At 44.5% G+C, this 23,265-nt stretch overlaps 1 protein-coding gene across 1 annotated transcript in view; it reads right to left on the bottom strand.

Annotated features, from left to right (window-relative positions):
- dtd1 (D-aminoacyl-tRNA deacylase 1) overlaps positions 1-23,265 on the bottom strand; it is a 176,978-nt gene that overhangs the window by 23,895 nt on the left and 129,818 nt on the right. The window contains exon 5 of the mRNA XM_063056263.1: positions 4,336-4,510. Within this exon, the coding sequence (XP_062912333.1) occupies positions 4,355-4,510 (156 nt within the window). The 3' untranslated portion in view covers positions 4,336-4,354. The remainder of the gene's footprint in view (positions 1-4,335; positions 4,511-23,265) is intronic.

The raw sequence follows: 23,265 nt of genomic DNA on the forward strand, positions 1-23,265 counted from the left end.
TATACATTTAACAAGGTGCTTTATTAATGCAACAGAGTTAGTCAGTTTTTCAATGTTTGTCATCAGCCGGGTCACATGAACTCCCTGTCGGTTGCCTCCATACGTTCCAGTATTTGTTTTTTTTTGTTTTAAGTCCTCCTGCGCGAGAGCTAAGAGCAATTCCTTTTAAGTTTTTCTACTCTGTAACTGGACAAACGCGCACTAAGTATACCGTTTCCTCTTCGCTTGCTTTCTGTGTTTCCTGCGCGGGCCCAGTAGAGGAGATTCGCCCAAATATCCTTGTTATTGTGGACAGAGATATTTTGAAAAACGCTTAGTGTGTACGCCTGTCATTTTTACTCCAAACCAGCGTTTTCAAAATTATCCGGCATAGTGTGGACGTAGCCTTAATTTTCAAGCCATGAAGTCTGTGTCCATTTTCAGAGCAAATCCATTAGTCCCATTCCCCCCCCACCCCACATGTGATCACCCCCTCCCTCCCCAGTCTCCCACCACTTGCTTGTGCCTAGGGTAGTTTAAGGAGAAACCCACGCAGCTACAAGGGGGAATATGCAAATGTCCCCGGGTTTGCCCTGTACTTCGGTCACTGAGGCACAGAAGCATTTTAAGAACAACCCAGCAGTGGGTGTGAACACACATTCTGGCAGATCAGTATCTTGCAATGATATTTAACGTCAATGCTATCTGCCACTTCATTGTGCCACCCAGCAGATAGTCAGCAGAACGTAGTTCACCAGCTCTTATGTTAACACCAGCAATTGTCCTGGCATCAACTCCCATCTACAGAAGGGATTCCCAACAGGGCAGCACAATAGAGCAGCAGTTAGCATTGTACTCTGCAGTGCTGGGGATGGGGATACAATTCCCACCACTGTCAGTCAGAAGTTTGTACGTTCACCCCGTGACCGCGTGGGTTTCCCCCCCCTCCCACAATCCAAGGATATACGGGTGAGGGTTACTCAGTTTTGAACATGCTACGTTGCTGCTGGAAGCATGACGACACTTGTGGTTTGCCCACAACACATTTTCGCATTGTGCTGGTCGTTGACAGAAATGGCGCATTTCACTGCATTTTTTGATGTACATGTGACAAATTTTAGTCTTTAACTTTCCACTTACCCTAATTTCAAAGAGCAGCAGAAGTAACATTTCTCTATCCACTGCCCCCGCCCCAACAATTCTCCTCAATGTTTCAAAATGTCTTGAAGAAGGCAGGCTGCAGAGATCTCCGAGGAATGACCTGTGAGCTGTCTGACACTGCTGAAATGATGATCTTTCCCTACATTTCCCTCAGTTTAAATCACTGCTCTGTACTGTATCAAGACCTGGCAGTCAACTGCAGCAAAAATAACTGCAACATCTTTCACAAGAGATCAAAATGTTTTACATATTAACATTGCCAACTTTGTTAAGTTAACGGGAGTGCTTTATTGGAAATAAGATTTTGTCTTGGCTTGTTGGTTGCTTCCTTTGACGAGACCAATAAGTGTTCTATAGAGCAGAGGTAAGCAGGAGAGTTAAGATACCATTTCAGCCCTGATAGAGAACAGTCTCGAAGGGCTAGATGGCCTCTGTTTACCTGATCCTGCACGGGTGTAGATTTCACATACACTAGAGCTGTGCATGCTCTGAGAGCTGGGAAGTTGAGCTACATATATCCTGGTCAATATGATGAATGCTAGTGTTTCTTAGCCAGAACGATAATTTGGTCATACGAGATCATCATAGCCACACTTGCCCTATCCATACCTAACTCAGCCACAAATATTCCAACAATGAGACACAGAACACTGCATGGTGCTGGCCCTTCAGCCTATAAAGGTATACCGACCTTTTAACCGACTCCAAGAATTCCATTTTGCTATGAGTTCTATGACTCTAAGACAGAGGGTAATGAACGAGGAGCGTGTTACTGACTGGAGCTCTGTGCCACTGGTATTCCAAGGCATCAGTGCTGCCACCTCTTCTGTATGCAATATACATACTTGGACAAGGTGGTCTGATCAGCAAGCTTACAGGTGACATGACAATTGGTGGAGTTATGTTTTCCAAGGAAGGCTGTCAAAGGATACAGCGGGATATAGATCAGTTGAAAATCTGGGTGGAGAAATGGCAAATAGAGTCCAACCTGGACAAACGTGAGACGTTGCAGTTTGGGAGATCAAAAGGACAGTATGCAGTAGCTGGCGGGACTCTTCACAACACTGATGTACAGACAGACCTTCAGGTAGGAATGTCACAGAGGGCATTGTTTCAAGGTGAGGGGCATTAAGTTTAAAGGAGATTTGCAAGGCAAGTAATTTTTTTAAAACCTAGTGAGTGGCAAATGCGTGGAACATACTACTATGGGAGGTGTTAGAAGCAGACATAACCGCAAAGTTTTAGGGGTATTTAGACAGAGGCATGGGCTGGCAGGAATACAGGAACACAGAACATGTGCACCCAGATGGGATTAGTTCAATCTGACATTTTGTTGAGCACAGACATGGTGGGTTAAAGGGCCTGTTCCTGGGTTGTAATGTTGTGTTCTATACTCTTCATGTTTCTAAGAAACTAATGTGCCCCTCTGGTGGACGCAATAGGAGAATGGGACAACTCGGGACAGGAGGGGTTCTGGACTGAGTTGGTGCATTTTGGCCATACACCCAATTTGGTTCCCATTAGTAAGTGGATGCCAGACCTGAGAGAGTGGCTCTGCCATAGTTATTGATTCAGTTATGACAGAAAACTTCTGATAATTAAATGCTCCTCATGCAACAACTTCCTTTCATTAGTTGTTATAAAGGGTGCACAGTCCCCCTACACTGTCAGAGTACCTGTGGGTGATAGGTGAGCAGAACCCAGCCTGACAATCGTGTCAGCGAATTGCACTCCACCATTTCTACTAAAAGGATACAATATAGAAAACCTACAGCACAACACAGGCCATTCGGCCCACAATACTGTGCTGAAATAATACACAATTTCACAAAGAGCAGCTACCTCAGAATGTTTCACTGAAACAGCAGGCGCCCTGCTGGACTTGGATGAAGACGACAGAATTGTCCTTCCTCATTCTCCATCAACTCACACCTTGGGCTATTCCTCTCCCCCCTTTCCTGCTGCAATGCCGGGTCTTTGCTTTCCAGCTCAAGGGCTCAATCTGTTTAATAGTGCTGCTGCCACTTGCCACCCCACGCCCTGGAACTCTCTCTCCCCCACTAGCAGGGTTCATGAAGGTGGGTTATGGGATGACAATGGAAAGACCAAAGAGGACAGGGCTCTATCCTTCAGCTAGATGAGATGACTTGAACAGGTGCAAGCTAAGATATGGAGAATATGTCTTCACAGAGAGGTAGAATTCTGTGCAAAAGTCCTGGGCACACAAGTATATAGCTAGGGTGCCTAGGACTTTTGGACAGTACTGTAATAATTTTATGCATTGCACTGTAATCCTGCCGCAAAAAAAAAACAAATTTCATGACCTCTGTGAGAGATGATAAACCTTATTCTGATATGGGTCTCTATTGTGAACTGAAAGTAGGAAGGGGGTAGGGAGAGGGGAAACGTGGTTGGAAAAAGGGAGGGGGGGAGCAGGAAGCACCAGAGAGACATTTTGTAATGATCAATAAACCAACTGTTTGGAATCAAATGACCTTGGGCTGTGTGTGTCAGCACCCGCGCCACCCGCTTACCCCTGGCACTCCTCCTCTGCCACCTGTCCCACACTCTTCCCTTGGTGCTCCACCCTCACCATTCTCAGCATCCTTTGCCAGGTTTACAAACCTGCTCTCTACTCCACATTGACAAATGCAGTACTGCACCAAAGTCTTAGGTACCCTAGCTATATATTAACGTGCCCAAGACTTTTGCACAGAAATATAGTTCTAAGCCAGGGGCTACAAACACCTCTAAGTTCAACAGTAAGGTCAGAAGAAACTTCTGTGCTTGGTACATACAGAACTCAGAACTGTACAGGAATAAGGACAAGTGACATGGATGTGTTTAAGCAGAAGTCTGATTAGAGAGAGTGGGACAGGTTAAGGTGATGAAGTTTGGACCTACCAGGGTGAGAGGAGACTTATGTGGACAAGGCTGGTGCTTGGGGTGGCAGAAGGGTAAATTCATTTCTCATTCTCACCTAGTTAGCTAGGCACGGGCAACTGAAACTATCCAGCCCAGGCTCCATGTAGGTATTTTGTGGAGAATTGTGGACACATACCGACACAAGCTGATTAACCAAGACTCGGTACTCCCGTTACACACCACGGTACATGGTGCACGTAAAGCTTGGATAGTCACATCTAAAACCAGAATGAATTAAACCAGGAGCTCATTAGATGAGTGAATACACACCAGTTTGCACAGAGTGGAATTAGGGCTCTCTTTCTGAAGAAACGTCGCCGTCTGCGCCACTGCTGGCACTGGGATCATCTTTGCTGCGTGAGGCACTTTTCTCCTTGGTGTATTCCGAGGGTACTTTAGTTCTAGTCTTCTCCTTTCGTTGCTGCTGCTTCTCCAGCTTTGTTAACTGCAAGGACATAAAAAAGAGGAGTTAAATGTAACAGACCTGTACAACAACAGATTGCCTGCTCTTCACCATATGCAGTAACCACGGGCCACTTGGATCTTCACACCGATCCCTGCACTGACCTGAGCTTCTCCCTGCGCTCCGAAGTGAACCGTTAGATCACAGGGAGTTCTGTTCAGTTTATTCAAAAGGAGAGCCCTGCCAAACTATACTTGTCATTGCACTGACTGGTTCATTTTTCCCATACGTTCCCACCATTTTCCACACTACTTCAGAACAGCACAGTCTGGGAGCCTAGATATTGGTGTGTATGCATGTATGTATGTATGCATGTGTGTGGCTTGTAGGTTCTCCCGATGATTACATGGGTTTTCTCAGAGTGCTCTGGTTTGCTTCCACGTCTTCATCGGTCGCTGTCACTTATATGCTGCTGATAGGTGGGATCAGAGTCCGGGGGGAATGGGTCCATGGGAGGATTACGTAAATGCGTTGCTCCAGGCCACCATGGACTCAGTGGGCTGGGGGGGGGAGGGCGCCAATATCCATGCTGTACTGAGAATGAATTTTTAAAACTGTACGCAGATGCAGGGCTTTAATCCAGAATGGAGCACCACAACATCGATGTTTTCCAAATCTTACTTATTCCTCCATCAGAAATCATTCCACCTCCCTTCATAGTGAAGGAACAGATTCACTATTGCACTAATAGCAAACCTAATCCATAGCCATCTTCACGTTTCTAAAATACTCTTCCAAATCTGATTATCGACTGCCATCATAAATATGAGAGCTTCTGCAGATGCTGGAAATCATCTGAAATACAAGGCTGGATGGTACAATCTGCCATGTGACATTGGTACACCACACTGCTGCAATAATTATTGCGCCACAAACTCTTCTGTCTGCACTTATCAGAAAAAAGGGTAAAATTTGGCCAGAGACACAAAGATACTGATTCTGAGAAAAAACAATTACCAACAGGAATTGAGAACAACACACACAAAATACTGGAGGAACTCAGCAGGCCAGGCAGCATCTATGGAAATGAATAAACAGTCAATTTTTTTGGGCCGGGATCCTTCTTCAGGACATGAAAGGAAAAGGAAGCTGCCAGAATAAAAAAGTGGGGGGGAGGGGAAGGAGGAGTGGTTAGAAGCCAGATGGGTGGGTAAGGTAAAAGCCTGGAGAGTCCTCTGCAGTCCTGAAGAAGGGTCTCGGTCCGAAACGTTGACTGTTTATTCTTTCCATAGATGCTGCCTGACCTGCTGAGTTCCTCCAGCATTTTGTGTGTGTTGTTCGCAATTCCTGTCGGTAATTGTTTTTTCTCAGAATCAGTATCTTTGTGTCTCTGGCCAAATTTTACTCTTTTTTTCTGATAAGTGCAGACAGAAGAGTTTGTGGAGCAATAATTATTGCAGCAGTGTGGTGTACCAATGTCACATGGCAGATTGTACCATCCAGCCTTGTATTTTAGTATCCCCATGTGCCAGCCAAGGGGAGCAGCCTTTGCCACAGCAGGCACCTCAAATTGATTCCGGCCCCACACTCATCTGCTCAAGATATCTAACCATAAATCAGCTGGAAGTGGATAACAGAGCAATGAGAGAGACAGGTCGCCTCGCTCTGGAGAAAGCAGAAATACCAACACAGCATCTCCTCAACCAAAAAGATTGACTGATTCAGAAGTAAAATCTGGAAGGACTGAACAGGACAGTGAATTAAAAAGAGAGTAAACCCAACGTCAAATCTGCAGGTGCTGGGGTCAAAACAATACTCACAACACGCTGGAGGAACTCAGCAGGTCGGGCAGCATCCGTGAAAACAAATCCACGGATCTCAGTCCTGACGAAGGGTTCCAGCCTGAAATGTTGACTGATCGTTTCCACGGATGCTGCCCGACCTGCTGAGTTCCTCCAGCGTGTTGTGAAGACAAATAAACGGAGGGTAAGAGAAAAAAATTGTTTAAAAAAGAGGAGAGGCGAAAAAAAGGCAGGTTTAGAATCTCCTAAAACTCGCTGGAACCTTAAGCAAGAAAACTCCAAACTTACAATGTTATCGTACTCAACTTATGACAGTTAATAAATATAGTTATAACAAGTGATTAATGGCTAATATCTATAAGGAGGTACATAATGGTTAAACTGACACAACACCAGCACATTAAGAGGACATGACACAAGGGAATGGAATGCTTCAATTTATTACGAGGCACCAATTCCGTGCAAATATTTCATACTTTTGGTGTATACTAATTTCATTCCAGGCTCTTGAAACCAGGCAGACATTCCCTGTAGACTTGGATGTCCAGGATGCTTCTGAAGGCAGTTTATTGGTGCAAGGAGAGACAGACCCTGGTCAGTGTTCTCCTCATTGCCTTATGAGAGAAGCCCAAATCGTGCAATAGCTGGAGAGCTCAGATCCCTACTCCTGCACTCCGAGATCCAGATCTTTGCTCCTCAGGCCTCAGCTCAATGTTGAGGAGCTGCTAACAGCAGAGGAGGGTTGCTGCTCAATACAGCAGCCTCCTGTTGTATATATTGCATGATACTAGGCAAAAGACATAGCAGCTCATCACCCAGTAGTGGCCGAGAGCCCAGGCACAGCTGGTCTAGGCACTAAATTCAAATTGTAAAATGTCTCAGATCAATAAATTCAAACTGTAAAGTGTCTCTGATCAACAAATTCATAACATTTAAAAATGAATTTTCACTGAAGCTGCTTTTCTTCTCATCTTTAAAATTCCTTATGGATAATTCAGCTGTTTTTCAACCGAACTGATTAAACCAATTCCAGCACAAATAATTTATGACCACAGCTAGCACCGTTCTTCCTTAGCAACTCGTTTGTACCAAGATTGAAGGGTATGATCATTACTAGTCCCTTTTATCAATGGGATTTTTAAAATTTACTTAGACTGGAGACTTTAAAGATTCCTGTTAAATCTGTTGGCCATGTTCTCTGTTCTGCCATGAATGTGCCCAGCTTCTCAATCTGCCTGTGAGCCTGTCGGCCTCATCCTTAGATCCATTACAAGGAATCCTGTTCATATCTTACCACAGATGGTACATCACTCCAGTTCTAAATGAACCAATGTGCAATCATTCCTTCTGTGATTTACAAAAGGATTGTGTTTGGAAAAAATTAAGTCAAATTTAGTAAATTGAAAAGCACTTTGGGGATTTCAGCTCTGTGTATTCTTATGCAGAGAGAGTGGGACACATATTGTGACGGTGAAAAATAGATTTGTAAACTTTAAAGAAATAAGCTAAAAAATTAAAAGTGGTTCAGTAGAAGTTTGTAAACCAAATATTCGAGATTTGACAACTAACTGTAACTTGCTCGCTTTGTACTCCACACCTTCAAGATAGATTAAATTAGTTTCATTAGGGGAAGATGGGTGGGTGGGGGGGGGTAGAGGATGAAATAACCAGGGAGGAGACAGGTGAAAGAGATAAAGGGCTGAAGAAGAAGAAATCTAATATAAGGAGACAGTGAACCATGGAAAAAAGGGGAGGAGGTAGGAACCAGGGGGAGGTGATGGCCAAGGAAGAGAAGGCGTGAGTGGGTAATCAGAATAAAGAACAGTAAAAGAGAGAAAGGGGGAGTAATTACAATACATGACTCTGATAGACGAGCAGGCAAAGTGTCTCCTCACCTGTTTGGGGCAGTGAATGGCAGTGAGGGAGGAGATGCAATGACAGGTGTAGCACTTGTCACACTTGCAGGGATAAGTGCCAGCCGGGAGATTAATGGGGAAAGACGACTGGACAAGGGAGTCACAGAGAGGGTGATCCCCACAGAAAGAGGGGTAGGGGGGAGGGAGAGATGTGCTTAGTGGTAGGATCCTGCAGGAAATGGCAGAGGTTACGGAGAATGGTGTGCTGGAGACAGAGGCTCATGGGTGGCACTTAAGGAGAAGGGGAACCCTATTCCTGTTATGACAGCGGGAGAGTGGAGTGAGGGCAGATGCGTAGGAAATGGAGGCGATGCGGGTGACAGCAGCATCAATGGTGGTAGAAGGGAAATTTGAAATAGGAGGACAGCTCAGGTGTTGTAGAACGGAAAGCCTCATATTGAGAAGAGACTGGCAGCACTGGAGGTCAGGATTGGACCTGGGTTCCTGAAGCTGTGAAGCAATACTGCTAGTTGGTGGACTTCCATTCTCCCCATACTGGATTCCAAAACCAAACCATCAGCACCTCAATGAGATCACTGCTCAATCTTTTAATCCCATGGGGTATGCAAGCTATATCTATGATTTATTTTCTTTCAGAATTTAACTTCAATATAATCTTCGTGAATCTGAAGCTTTTGCAAACACTTGTGGTCCATAATAAATTATTTTAACATAAGGTCAATGTAATTGGTTCATTGATGTCAAAGTCCATACGCTTTATTGCCAGAAGTGACAAGATCAGTAGATTGAAGCAAAGAAAGATGTTGGCCCATTTGCGTTAGTCTATTCAGACAAAATTTAACAGTTTCTCCACAATAGCATGTAAGCATTTCTGAAATAATTCGAGTTTTAGCCCCCTTAGCTCTTTAATGAAATTTGATCCACTCAGAATTTTCTGGAAAAGTTCCTGACATCACTCTTCAATCTATCATGTAAATGTGCATCCATCCAATGTCTCCTCAAGGTACAAAGTCTGGATTATGCCCCAGATAGAGCTTCTCCCTCACAGGTATCACCTCCTCTCTAATGACAACAAAACACAAATGGAAAACAGAACTGACGCCTACAATGCAAAGTAAGAGCTGAATAGTGCAGCCTCTCCAACAAGGCATAATTAATGCAAAGGAAATACTATGATTAAACCAGCTGTAATGGTTTAAGGCACATAAATCCCCAAAGATAGGTGTTACTTATGTCAGGCACAAGCTAAGCAGAAAGGCAGTGATAATCCTTAAGGAGGAGTGAAAGGATCCTAAAGGGAAGTTAATAAATTAGGTGGAAGTTCAATTAATAGCAAAGGAGATGGTGTTGGACTATAGGAAGACTAAGCCTGCACTGCTCCCTGTTACTATTGATGGTGAGGACGTGGATGTGGTGAGGACCTACAAGTACCTGGGTGCACCTGGACGACTGACTTCAGTGGAGCACCAACACAGAGGCTACGTACAAGAAGGACCAGAGTTGCCTCTAGTTCCTGAGGAGACTGAGGACCTTGGGAGTATGCAGGCCTTTCCTTCACATGTTCTACCAATCTATTGTGGCCAGTACAATCTTCTATGAGGTGGTGTGCTGGGGCAATGGCATCAGCACAGGTGATGGCAACAGGCTCAGTAAACTGATTAGAAAGGCTGACTCTGTTATGGAGTCAAACTCGACACGCTGGAGACTGTGGTAGAACAAAGGACCCTATGGAAAATCCTGGCAGTTCTGGACGATGTTTCTCACCCTCTGCATGTCACCTTGGCTGAACAGAGGAGCACCTTTAGTAACAGGCTAAGACAACTGCGCTGCTCCAAAGAACACTATATACAGTCATTCTTACCCTCGACCATTAGGCTCTATAATGAGTCAACGTATAGCTGGTGAAGTGATGACCCCCTCCTGTAAGACCATTCGAGGTAACTTATCTTTTATTCTTTCTTACTTCTCTTCTAATATTCGTATATTTCTATATCTGTGCACTTGTAATGTTACTGTGACACTGTAATTTCCTTTGGGATCAATAAAGTATCGATATACTGTATCTATGTCAGATGGATAACATGAGACCATAAAATATTGTAGCAGAATTAGGCCATTTGGCCCATCGAGTCTTCGCCACCATTTCACATGGTTGATCCAGTTTTCCTCTCAGCCCCGATCTTAGACCATAAAACCATAAGACAAAGGAGCAGAAGTCAGCTATTCGGCCCATCAAGTCTGCTCCGCCATTTTATCATGAGCTGATCCATTCTCCCATTTAGTCCCACTCCCCCCACCTTCTCACCATAACCTTTGATGCCCTGGCTACCTATCAATCTCTGCCTTAAATACACCCAATGACTTGGCCTCCACTGCTGCCCGTGGCAACAAATTCCATAGATTCACCACCCTCTAGCTAAAAAAATTTCTTCGCATTTCTGTTCTGAAAGGGCGCCCTTCAATCCTTAAGTCATGCCCTCTCGTACTAGACTCCCCCATTATGGGAAACAATTTTGCCACATCCACTCTGTCCATGCCTTTCAACATTCGAAATGTTTCTATGAGGTCTCCACTCATTCTTCTAAACTCCAAGGAATACAGTCCAAGAGCGGACAAACGTTCCTCATATGTTAACCCTGTCATTCCAGGGATCATTCTAGTGAATCTTCTCTGTACCCTCTTCAACGTCAGCACATCCTTTCTTAAATAAGGAGACCAAAACTGCCCACAGTACTCCAAGTGAGGTCTCACCAGCGCCTTATAGAGCCTCAACATCACATCCCTGCTCCTATACTCTATTCCCCTAGAAATGAATGCCAACATTGCATTCGCCTTCTTCACCACTGACTCAACCTGGAGGTTAACCTTAAGGGTATCCTGTACGAGGACTCCCAAGTCCCGTTGCATCTTTTGCCTTCTCCCCGTATCCCTTCATGTCCTGACAAATCAAGAATCTATCAACCTCTGAATGATAACATTCAATAGAACATAAATGAGGCAAACAACTAATGACCTTTCATCCACTGCAAACTCAGCTAAGAAAAGTAGAGGGGGAAAACCTGTATAACACAGCTCGGCAGAAGCAACCAGCACAGGATTACATGGGAATGACCCTGACTGAATTGAAACTCTGTGATCTGCATTTGAACATGCACAGCATTCGTAATTTTAAAAAAAGCCACAAAAATGCCCAGAGCAGTAGGGATTCAGATTAAAATTGTAAAAGAAAGTCACTGGATAACAGGATATTGTGGATGGTAACGTCAGGGCGAGACAGATACTGAGTGAAGTGCTGCAAGTGTTAAAATTGGGGCCACAACTGAATGTTGTATAATTTTGGGTATTATGATGACCTCAGCTATTGCAAGCTTTATAATTTCCACCGTGCTAAATATACCTACAAATGCTTTCACACTTATGCAAATACTCGCAGTCCACAATGAGTTGCTTTTATGTAGGATCAGTGCAATCAGTTCTTTGATGTCAGAATCCATACATTTTATTGCCTTAAATGACAAGATCATTTGATTGAAGCAAAGAGTTAGTCCATTTGCATTAAACCTATTCAGAACTTGCAGTTTCCTCATCACAGCACATAAGCAATTCCTAAATGAATCGAGGCACTGCGCACTTTTAGCTCCTCAGTGAAGTCCGTTCCACTCAGATCTTTGTGGAAAAGTTCCTGGTATCATTCTTCAATCTGCCAAATGAACGTTTAGTTTCGTTTGCGTCCTTCACTTTTTTCCTGCACCATTACTGTCAGTCGCACCTCAGTAAGGAGCCTTCCTGTTGCATTTCGAGCTGAATCTCTCCCATCGTGAAATTAGAATTCACAGCCACCAACAGAGGCCGAGAGAGTCCCCACCTTCAGTGACAACAGAAGTCAGCACGTGAGTGCAAAGGCCAAGGCTGAAGCACGAGCAATCGCCTTTACTGATGCCAAGGATGAAATTCCTCTCGGCCTCCTCCATCAACTTGGAAGACTGTCTTCAGTGAATGAAATGCATTCCCTCAGAATGGGTACACTTGTCGTAGCAGAGGTTCAAGTTCATTGTTATCTCACTGTACATACAACCAAATAAAACAACGTCCCTCTGCACCACAGTGCACTCACCAAACATACATCACACACAGCACACAAAATATTACTGCTCCATAAATAAGTTAATAATATAATTCAAATGCAGGTAATGTTCAGCATAGGTAAACAGTTATCAGTACAGTAAACAGCTCATTGTCCTAATGAGGACTCTTCACTGGTGGCAGGGTATTCATTAGTCTCACAGCCTGAGGGAAGAAGCTGTTACCCAGTCGAGCAGCCCTAATTCTGATGCTCCTGTACCCCCTTCCTGATGGTAGTCGGTCAAAGAGATTGTGGGACGGGTGGTAGGGATCCTCAACAATGCTTCGTCTGCAACGCTCCAGGTAAATGTCACAAACACTGGGGAGGGAGACACCAAAGATCCACTCAGCAGTTTTTACTGTCCTCTGTAGGGTCTTGCAGTCCGATGCCTTGCAGCTTCCATATCACGCAATGATGCAGCCAGACAGGACACCCTCGATGGTGCTCCTGTAGAAAGTTGGAATGGGCGGCAGGAACCTAGCATGTCTTCATCTCCTCAGAAAGTGTAGATGCTGCTGTGCCTTCTTGACCAGTGAGGAGGCATCCAGGTAAGATTGCTCATTATCTGCACACCAAGAAACTTCGTGCTCTTCACTCCCTCCATAGCAGAGCCATTGATGTGTAGAGTAGTCGACCTGTGTCCACAGTCATCTCTCTTGTCCATGTTGAGACCCAGGTTGTTGTTCTCGCACCAAATGTCAAGACTCTCTGTATGCCGACTCATTGTTGTTGATGAGGTCAACCACCGTAGTATCATCAGCGAACCTGATTTGAGCTGAATCTGACAGTGCAATCATATGTCAGCAGTGTGAACAGCAGCGGGCGGAGCACACGACCCTGGGTCACCGCTGTTCAGTGCGACGGAGCTCGATATGTTGCTGCTAACTCGGATTGACTGAGGTCTTTCCGTTAGGAAGTCTAAGATCAGTTACCAAGAAGCGTGTTGAGTCCCAATGAGGGCAGTTTACTCACCAGCCTCTGAGGAATGATCACGTTAAAAGCTGAGCTGAAGTCGATGAACAACATCCTGGCATATGAGGCATTGCTTTCCTGGTGGGACAGGGCGGAGTGGAGGGCCAGGGCTACGGCATCATCAGTGGACCGGTTTGAGCCAGAGGCGAACTGGAAAGGGTCCAAAGTAGCTGGAAGGTGGGATTTTATATTAACCATTATCAGCCACTCAAAGCATTTCATGATTGTTGAAATCAGTGCCACCAGGCTGTAATCATTTAGGCCAATTACCAGCGCTCTCTTGGGCACCAGAGGCCTGCAGGGACAGTGGACGGTTCCAAAGAGATGTTAAAGATGTCTGTTAAGAACCCCGTTAGTTGGGCTGCACCTCAGCTGCGGCCAGACAGGGTGCCTGTTCCTGAGGAAGAGAAGCATTTTTCCTCGATGTCGCATCATTCAATCAGCAAATCGTGCATAGAGACCAGCCAGCCTTTCAGGAAGAGAGACGTCATTGACACACTGGGTGGACTTGTAATCGGTTATGGCTTGTATAACTTCGCCACATGCGCCATGTACCCCTGGTGTCACAAGGGTGCCTGGTGATTTTCTGTGAGTACTCACACTTTACCTTCCTGATGGCACAGGACAGCGCGGCTCCCGCTGACCTTAGAATCTGTCCCCTGATTTGAAGGCAGCGTCCCAATCCCTAAGCAGTGCACAGACTTCTGCAGCCAGCCACGTTTTCTGGTTTGCCCTGGCAGTGTGGTGTTAATCACGATAATGCCCTCAATGCATTTTCCTTTTTGCATACTGATCAATGCTGAAGTGATGATCAGAGGTAGCCATCTCCCTGAATATGCTCCAGTCCGTGCTTTTGAAACAGTCCTGCGGCGCTGAGGTAGCACCTTCTAGCCAGGTCCTGATCTCCCAGTGAACTGGTTAACTCGATTAACTAGTGGTTTGTATGCAGGGAGAAGCAAAATATGGTATGAGTATCCGAGGAGAGGACAGGGGAGCACCATTGCACAAATGGTGGTATAAACCAGGTCTAATAGATCCTCACCTCTGGCTGCAAAGTTGCCAAGGTACTTTCAGCATGTCAGGACTGTTCTTAAGTTGGCACGATTTAATCAGAGGACTGGACTGTGTTTAGGGAGCCATCTTCGAGCCTCCATGAGTACGCCACAGTTGTCACCGACTTCATTAAAACCTGCGTGGGTGAGTGTGTCCCTACGAAAATTTTCTGTACATTCCCAAACCAAAAACCATGGATGAACCAGGAGGGTTCCTAGTCTGCTGAGGGCTAGATCTGCAGCATTTAAGTCTGGCAGTCTAGGTCTGTATAAGAAAACCAGGTATGACTTGTGGGAGGCTATTTCAAGAGCGAAGAAACAATTTTGGGAGAGGTTGGATGCACATCAACTCTGGCTGAGTTTGCAGACCATTAGTTCCTACAAACCGAAAACCACTATCATCAATGGCAGTGATGCTTTACTACCAGGTGAGCTCAACGCCTTTTGTGCTCGCTTTGAAAGGGAGAATAAAACCACAGCTATGAGGATCCCTACAGCAGCCGGTATCATTATCATTATCAGTGCGAGTAGGCAGCATTCTGACTCGCCAGTACACATACCCAGTCCTCCCAGATCCATGCCTTTCCCAATCTCGTTGGGTCAAACAAGACTCGAGCTGAATCCAAGAGACAACAGGACAGCAGCTCAGCTTGGTATTAACATTAGCGTTCTAACTCGAGTGACGCCGAGAAGCACCACGTGGCGCCACGGGACTGAATGATGGCTGCAGTCATACCTGGATCGAAGTTGTCAGGATAAAGAGGTGGTTGTCATCATGTCATTTCCGGGATGCGATCGCAGGGCCTCCTCAGAGACGTCATCAAAGATGAACACTGGTGACTGGATCTGTTCAGGCCCGTGTGCGATCCACAGGTAGAGATTTCGTCCCAGACCACATGCCGCAAGTCAGATCCAGTAAGTGAGGGACTAGCATTCGTGGCCAACAGATCCCAGGCAATGAACATCTCCAATCACATGAAGTTGTGGCACCTCCACCACCAAAGGGACACCACTGATCGAAAACTGAACTGGACGTCGACACGATTACCAAACAGATACTCCAAGGTCTCAGCTGAGTTTCTGATGGCCCACTGATTTTCCTCTATTTACCAGGCACGAGTTAGAAGTATCATAAAACATTTACCCCTTGGCAGTAATGCAATGAGACTGACACTCAACACCATCAAGAACACAGAAGTCTGAAACGTCCACACCCACTCCCAAATACAGGTACACCTTAGCTGCTCAGTTAGCAACAGATCCGCAAACTGCCGCCCCTTCACCCACAGCAAATTCCCCGGCATACCATTTCCATACTTCCTCAAACCGGACATGCTACTCCTCCTTTGCTATCACTGGGAAAACTTCCTAGACTTCCCTATCTGATGGCAATAAAAAAGCCCCTTCACCACTGCGACGGCAGCATCCGAGGAAGATGCAGGCACCACCTTCTCACACAACCCGAGGTGGTGAATATTATCAACTTCCACCACTAGGTAACGCACACAGAATAAACTCACCCACACTTTAACACAATTAAACAAACATAATAATCCCTGTTCTCTGAAAACTGTGATGGAATAGTGCACCAGTGCCACAGGACACAAGATGAAGTGAACTGCAGGTTGGAACATCTGCTGGGAGCTCAAATCCAACATGGTTTACCAGCACAACCTGAACAGCAGAACGCATCGGGTACGGGCAGCGGAATACATCAGGTCCTAACAGCAGAACGCATGGGGTATAGACAGTGAAACGCATCGGGTACAAACAGCAGAGTGCATGTGGTACAGACAGTGGAACGCATTGGGTCCTAACAGCAGAATGCATCAGGTCCTAACAGCCTTATTCTGTTCGAATATCAGGTGTGAACGCTGTGGTTGGTTGTTTTCCTTTAAATGGGACTTTTTCCCTTAACTGTATAATCCACTGGCAGAGAATGAGAGGCAAAATTGAATGAGTGTGTGGGTTGATTTTGACCTCAACTTTTAATTTTGTTGCAGCATTGTTTCAACTTTATCATGAAAGAAAAGTTTGCATTTATATATAACCTTTTGCATCCCTCTTGGTGTTGAGGGGGCCAACACACTTTGTAATCAAGTATTTTTGAAATGCAAGAGCTAATTAGGGCAGAGCAGGGTTTCATGAATAATGCTGTGATAGTGACTAAATAATTGATTCGTTCTGATGTGCCTGGGTCCATATATAAACTAGGGAACTGGGGTTAATTCCCGTGTTCTTCCATTTCAATACTCAACTGAGTGAGAAGACTGATTTAAAGTCTCATTTGAAAGATGGCACTGTCAGTAATGAACTGGAGTGTCAGCACAGATTTTTCTTCACTAGAGCAGGATTTGAACCCCCAACATCTTAGCGTGGAGTTGAAAGTGCAGTACACTGAGCCAGAATTGGCACTCAGTCATGAACAGGACAGAGTTGATACGAATGGTAGAAAACACTACATGGTGACTGATGTTAACGTCCAAAGCCGGAAGAGGGAAACGAGTCGGCCACCACTGAATTTAACTAGTACTCTGCTCTCTTTGTGACTAGCTTAATGATGCCCCACAAAATCGTGAGCTTATTACCAACAGCAAATAATTGCACACGTTGAATCCAAATGCAGGTTTCAAGCCATCAAAGAACAAGTAGGAAATAATCTCGTTATGGTCCATATAGTGACACAGACAGCAAAACAAAATACTGAGAATCCATCCTGCCCTCTCTCCAGTTCCTAGACAAGAACTAGCACCAGTGTAATTTGTTTTTTTATATACTGTATGCTTCTTGGACCAGAAAGGTTTCCAAGGTAACACAGTGATTCACCTGCTGGAGGAGGTCTGATGGATCTTACACTCGGAGAGGAAGATCCTAGCAGAATGCAGCAACAACTTGGCTGCCGTCATAACGTGTCGAGGGTGAGCACAATCATGACTGAATAAGAAATTTCACTTCACCTTAAACTGGATGAGAGAGATTTACTGTAACAAACGAAATAACTTCCCATGTACTACAAGAAACATAATTTAAAACAATCTCCCACTTGAAGATGAGCAGATCATTTTTCTTCAGTGTTTTATGTCGCTAAAGCAGGGGTCCTCAACCCTTTTTATGTCATGGACCCTTATCATTAACGGAGTGGTCCGTGGGCCCCAAGTTGGGAACCCCCACTCTAATGGGAAATGGGAACCTTGGAATGTAACAGCATCCCCATTTCTGTGAACCGATTTTTTAAAATGTATATTTCAACACTGTACATCATATCATTAAGGTTTTAAACATGAGATGGTCCAACAAACTACAATGCTACACATACTCACCAATCATTCAATTCTTTACAGATGTAAGTCCCATCAAAAATAAAAAGGAGAATGCTAGAAATTCTCATTGAATGCAACAACATCACAGAGGCCGTTTTCTGGTGAAAAGTCATCGACCTGATATGTAAACTCTGTTCCTTGTTCTGCCTTTGAGTGCATCCAGCCTTTTCTGTTTTTATTTCAGATTTCCAGCATCTGCAGTATTTTACTCTTGCGTCCTGTCATCTTCAGGCTTGGTGTCATAAACCTCAGGCCAGAGCTTCCAAACGAACCATGAGCAGGATAAGCACCAAATTCCTGAAAAGCAGATGCAGCAGACTCTCATCCTGTCCATGCAGCATCTCATCATACTGAGCTTCCTTTGAATATTCTTCATGGAATTCCAATTGCTTAGTGTCCGACTAGCATCTGTCATTCGATAGAGCCTAGTCACTCAGAAGCCTGAAGTCACACATCACCGAGTTCAAGAATAATTACCACCCTTCAAGCATTCAGTTCTTGATACAAGCTGCACAACCTCAATCACTATCCTGGTACAGCAACAATACGACCACTTACCTCTTCTCTGCAATTTAGAACTTGCTTCAACTCTAACATCAAGACTGCAGGAAATTGCAGAGAGTTGAGGACACTACCCAGTCCATCATGAAGAACAGCCTTTCTGTCATTGACCCTGCCTCGGGAAAGCAGCCAATACAACCATGGACTCCTCCCATCGCGGTTACTCTCTCTGCCCCCTTGCTTCGGGCAGAGGGTACAAAAGCTTGAAAATACACACCACGAGGCTCAAGGACACTTTCTGTAAGTCTGTTGAGTGGACATCCCTGAGGCAAGGAAGATGAGGAGCAGATGCTGCAGATGCAGGAGAAGGTGCCTTGAGATGAGTGCTGACGGAGACGGCAGATGGACCGGGAAGTGCAGAGAAAACGGTCTCCTTGCAATGTTGGAAGGACAGTGGAAGGAGGTCAAAAGGGGTGTGGGATGAGGGTGGCATCACATTGAAGGAAGCAGAAACTTCAGGGAAATCATGCGAGTTCCAGTTTCTACAGGCGCTGCTTGATCCGCTCAGCAACATCCTCTCTTTTATTTCAAATTTCCAACATCAGCGCTGTCTACTGCATCACAAGTCCATCACTGGCTTCTTTTCTTCTCCTTCAACTCACTTTTCATCTGACATTTATACTTACTGCAACATTCCACCATAATAAAAGGTGAATTAAAAGCATCTCCTTGAGCTGTTACCACAATTGCTTTATCGCGCTAGGGATATGATTCCTGCTGCTGTCTGTAAGGAGTTTGTACGTTATCCCCGTGACCATGTGGATTTCCTCCGGGTGCTCTGGTTTCCTCCCACATTCCAAAGGCGTACAGCTTAGGGTTAAGTAAATTGTGGGCACGCTGCGTTGGCGCTGGAAATGTGGCAACACTTGCAGGCTGACCCAGCACAATCCTTGGACTGTGATGGTCATCGACACAAACAGGGCATTTCACTGTATGTTTTGGTGTACATGTGATAAAGAGAGCTAATCTTTAATCCTTTTTGAATATGGACTTACTTGTCCAGTGGGAATACTTTGTTCTGTTGCAATACCGCTCACAACCCTAGCACTCCAACAAACATTGCTCTTTTCTGCTGCAATTAAGTCACTGGATCTTTGGACACATGACAAATAATTATTGTCACTTAATGACAACATCTTTTTTAAAACTATTCCTTCAGATCAGTAGATCATTGAGTTAAAAGTTCAAACTGAATCTATTGTCAAAGTACAGATACGTCACTATATACAACCCTGAGATTTGTTTTCTTGCGGGCACTCACAGTAAATACAAGAAACACAGTAGAATCAATGAAAGGCCACACTTACAGTATAGACAACAACTGATGTGCAAAAAAACAACAAACTGCAAATACAAAGAAGAAAAAAGAAATAGATAGCTAGATAGATAGATAAGCAAGCAGGCAATACATTTTGAGAACATGAGATGAAGAGCCTTGAAAGTGAGTCCATAGGCTCTGAGTACAGTTCAAGCGATGGGGCAAGCGAAGCTGAGTGAAGTTATCCCCTTCGGTTCAGGAGCCTGGTGGCTGAGGGGTAATAACTGTTCCTGAACCAGATCATGTGGGTCCTGACGCTCCTGCACCTCCTTCCTGATGGCAGCAGTGAGGAGAGAGCATGGTGTGGAAGGAAGAGGTCCTTGATGATGGATATTGCGCTCTGTATAGATGTGCTCACTGTGTGGGGGGGGGGGAGGAGGCTTTACCCATAGTGGACAGGGCTGTATCCAGTACTTTTTGTAGGATTTTCCGTAAAAGGGCATTGGTGTTTCCATACCAGGTCATAATGCAACCAGTCAGCACAGTCTCCACCACACATCTATAGAAGTTTTTTTTAAGTTTTAGATGGCCTGTCAAATCTTCGCAAACATCTAAGAAAGTAGAGGCACTGTCATACTTTTTTCGTAATGGTACGTACATGCTGGGCCCAGGACAAATCCTCTGAAATGATAACACCGAGAAATTTTAAATTGTTGGTTCTCTTGCCACCTCTGATCCCCCAAAGAGGTGTATCCTGGACCTCTGGTTTTCTCCTCCTGAAGTCAATAATCATCTCCTTGGTCTTGCTGACATTGAGTGAGAGGGTGTTGTTGTGGCATCAGTTAGCCAGATTTTATACAGCCAATGACAGTGGTGCCGTCACCAAACTTAAACAAAGGATCGAAGCTATCCTTAACCTCACAGTCATAAGTACACAGCGAGTAAAGCAGGGGGCTAAGCACACAGCCTTTTGGTACATCTGCACTGAGTGAGACTGTGGAGATGTTGTTGCCAATCTGAACTGACCAGTGGAAAAGTAGCAAGAATAGGAACTCCTAGTGATATTAAACAATAAAAAACACAACCTTTCTCCCGGGCAAATGCATTGAGGCAGAGATCAGCTATGTCCGTTCCACCCTGAAATAAACCAAACTCCTTTCTATTGAATCCATCTACAATTCCCAGTACCTGAGGAAGGCAGCCAACCTCATCAAGGACCCCTCCCACTCCAGTCACTCTCTCTTCTCCCCTCTCCCATTGGGCAGAAGTTACAAAAACAAAGTACTTATCACTAGCCTGAAGGATAGCATTTTATGCCACTCATCAGACTCCTGAACAAACTCCATCTACGCTAAAGATGAACTCATGATCTCCAAATCTATCTCAGCATGACCCTCTGTAGCTTTAATACTACATTCTGTACTATTTTCTTTTTACTACATTGATGTACCTGCTTAGCACGTGCTCTACATCAATGGCATGTAAAACAAAGGATTCTCACAGTTCCTCACAGTTATGATAATAATAAACCATTTCCAACACCTCTTCATGATCATACAAAAGAGATTCTACGGTTGCCTGAAACCTAGAGCACAGCACACAAAACGCTGGAGGAGCTCACCACTCTCAACAGCATGAATAGAGGGGCATAAACAGTCAAAGGTCCAAGACCCGTCATCAGTCCTGAAGTAACATTAGTGGCAGGGAAGTGCCATGGGGGAAGGAGAAAAATACATAATTTATAGATCTGAATAATATACTTCCTACTTCTCCCATGGTACTGCCTGACCACTAATGTTACAAATCGTTGCTGAAATTCAAACAGAACATTTTCCTCTCCAGACATGTGAGTGCAAGGAGTAGATTTACTTGCAAAAGTGGTTTTTTTTGCACTATTTGGTAATCCATCTTCTGGCCACAATGTCCAAGTCATTAAGTTAATGGAGGAGTATTGTCACTGCAGAAGACAATAATATTGCAGTGTTACTCTATCCAGTGCAAAACAGCAGAAAAACAGAATGCTCAAATTTAAAATAACGTCCAAGTTATTTATAGTGACTCTAAGTTACAACTCAATTAAAAACAAACAACTCTTAAAGGGGGCATTATTCGGTTGCATGACAGCCCTGGGGAATCAGCTGTTTTTCAGTCTGGATGTCCATGCAGAGATGTTTCTGTATCTCCTGCTGGACGGTAGGAGATCAAACAGGTGATTACTGGGACAGGCTGAGTCTATCACGATTTTGCAAGCCCACCATAGACATTATGATTTGTAGATGGTTTCTATTTCTGGTAGTTGTATCTCTGTGATGTTCTGTGCTGCCCTGACTGGTAGTGTGATCCACTTCTATTCTTGACAAGGCCAGAGTTAACATCAAACACTACTTCCAAATCATAACTCCCGACTAGAGTAAGCAACGTGGCTGTGACAGTGGCAATGCAGTCAATTAAATCTGTCAAAGTGTACAATGTGGAACTGGCTGCAAAGAAATATATTTCTGTTGTGTCTTTCAAACAGTCAATGTTTTGGGCCGAGATCCTTCATCAGGACTGGAAAGGAAGGGAGAAGAAGCCAGAATAAGAAGATGGAGGGAGGGAGAGGAGAACAAGCTGGCAGGTGACAGGTGAAGCCAGGTGAGGGGGAAGATGGGTGGCTGGGTGAGGAAGGGGATGTGGTGAGAAGCTTGGAGGGGACAGGAGGAGAAAGTGTTGAAGAAAAGGAATCTGTTAGGAAGGGAGAGTAGGCCATGGGAGAAAGGAAAGGAGGCACATCAGGAGGAGGTGATAGTCAGGTGAAGGGAAGAGAAGAGAAAGGGTAAGAAGAGAGCTCGAGTGAGGAATGAAAAACAAAAGGGAAGAGGAAGGGGTAAAAAATTACTGCAAGTTAGAGACCTACATAATGTTTATTAAATATATGAATGAGGGATAAATGCTGATCATAGCACTGATCACAGTATAATGGTATTCTATACTTTAAATTGGAGAAGCTGAAATGCATGCTGAATTATGCTTTGAGGGATGAGTTAGCTGAGGTTGAATGGAAAATTGAAAGATTTACTAGTAGATAAGAAAAGGTTTTCTGATTCTGCCAAGTTCTGTTCAAATGTCATCAATCTGAAACATCATCTTTTTCCCCACTCCACACATGTTGTCTGACCATAAGACATAGGAGCAGAATTAGGCCATTCGCCCATCAAGTCTGCTCTGCTGTTCAATCATATGACCTTCTGTGGGCGAAAATGCCTCGAGAGAAGTCGGAGTAGAATGGCTAGACTGGCTCAAGCTGACAAGAAAGTTCAAAGTAAACTAATTATCAAAGAACATATATGTCACCATATACTACCCCGAGATTCATTTCCTTGCAGGCGTTCACACTAATTACAAATACAAAAAAAAAAGCAATAAATGTCAAGAACATGAAATGGAGAATCAGAGAAAGTGAGTCCCTTTGTTCTGGGAACAGTTCAGTGTTCAGGTGAGTGAACCCCTCTGGTTCAAGAGCTTAATGCTTACAGGGTAACTGCTGTTCCTGAACTTGGTGGTGTGGGTCCTGAGACTTCTGTACCTTCTTCCTGATGGCGGCAGTGAGGAGAGAACACGGAAAGCGACAGTAACTCAAATAAGCACACGTTACAAGAGTGGTGCTCACAACGTTGAACCTTGAAGTAGATGGGTTACAACAGAAGACAACCATGAATGTTCACTCAGTGGCCATCTTATAGGTACAGGAGCTACCTAATGAAGACGAGACTGAGTGTATTTTTCTAACACTTTCAATGGACCAACCATACTTTTATTTTCATTTCCATTATTGGTATATTTCATCTTTATC

This window comes from Mobula hypostoma, chromosome 8 (assembly GCF_963921235.1).
Source record: "Mobula hypostoma chromosome 8, sMobHyp1.1, whole genome shotgun sequence".
In the NCBI taxonomy this organism is placed as follows: Eukaryota; Metazoa; Chordata; class Chondrichthyes; order Myliobatiformes; family Myliobatidae; genus Mobula; species Mobula hypostoma.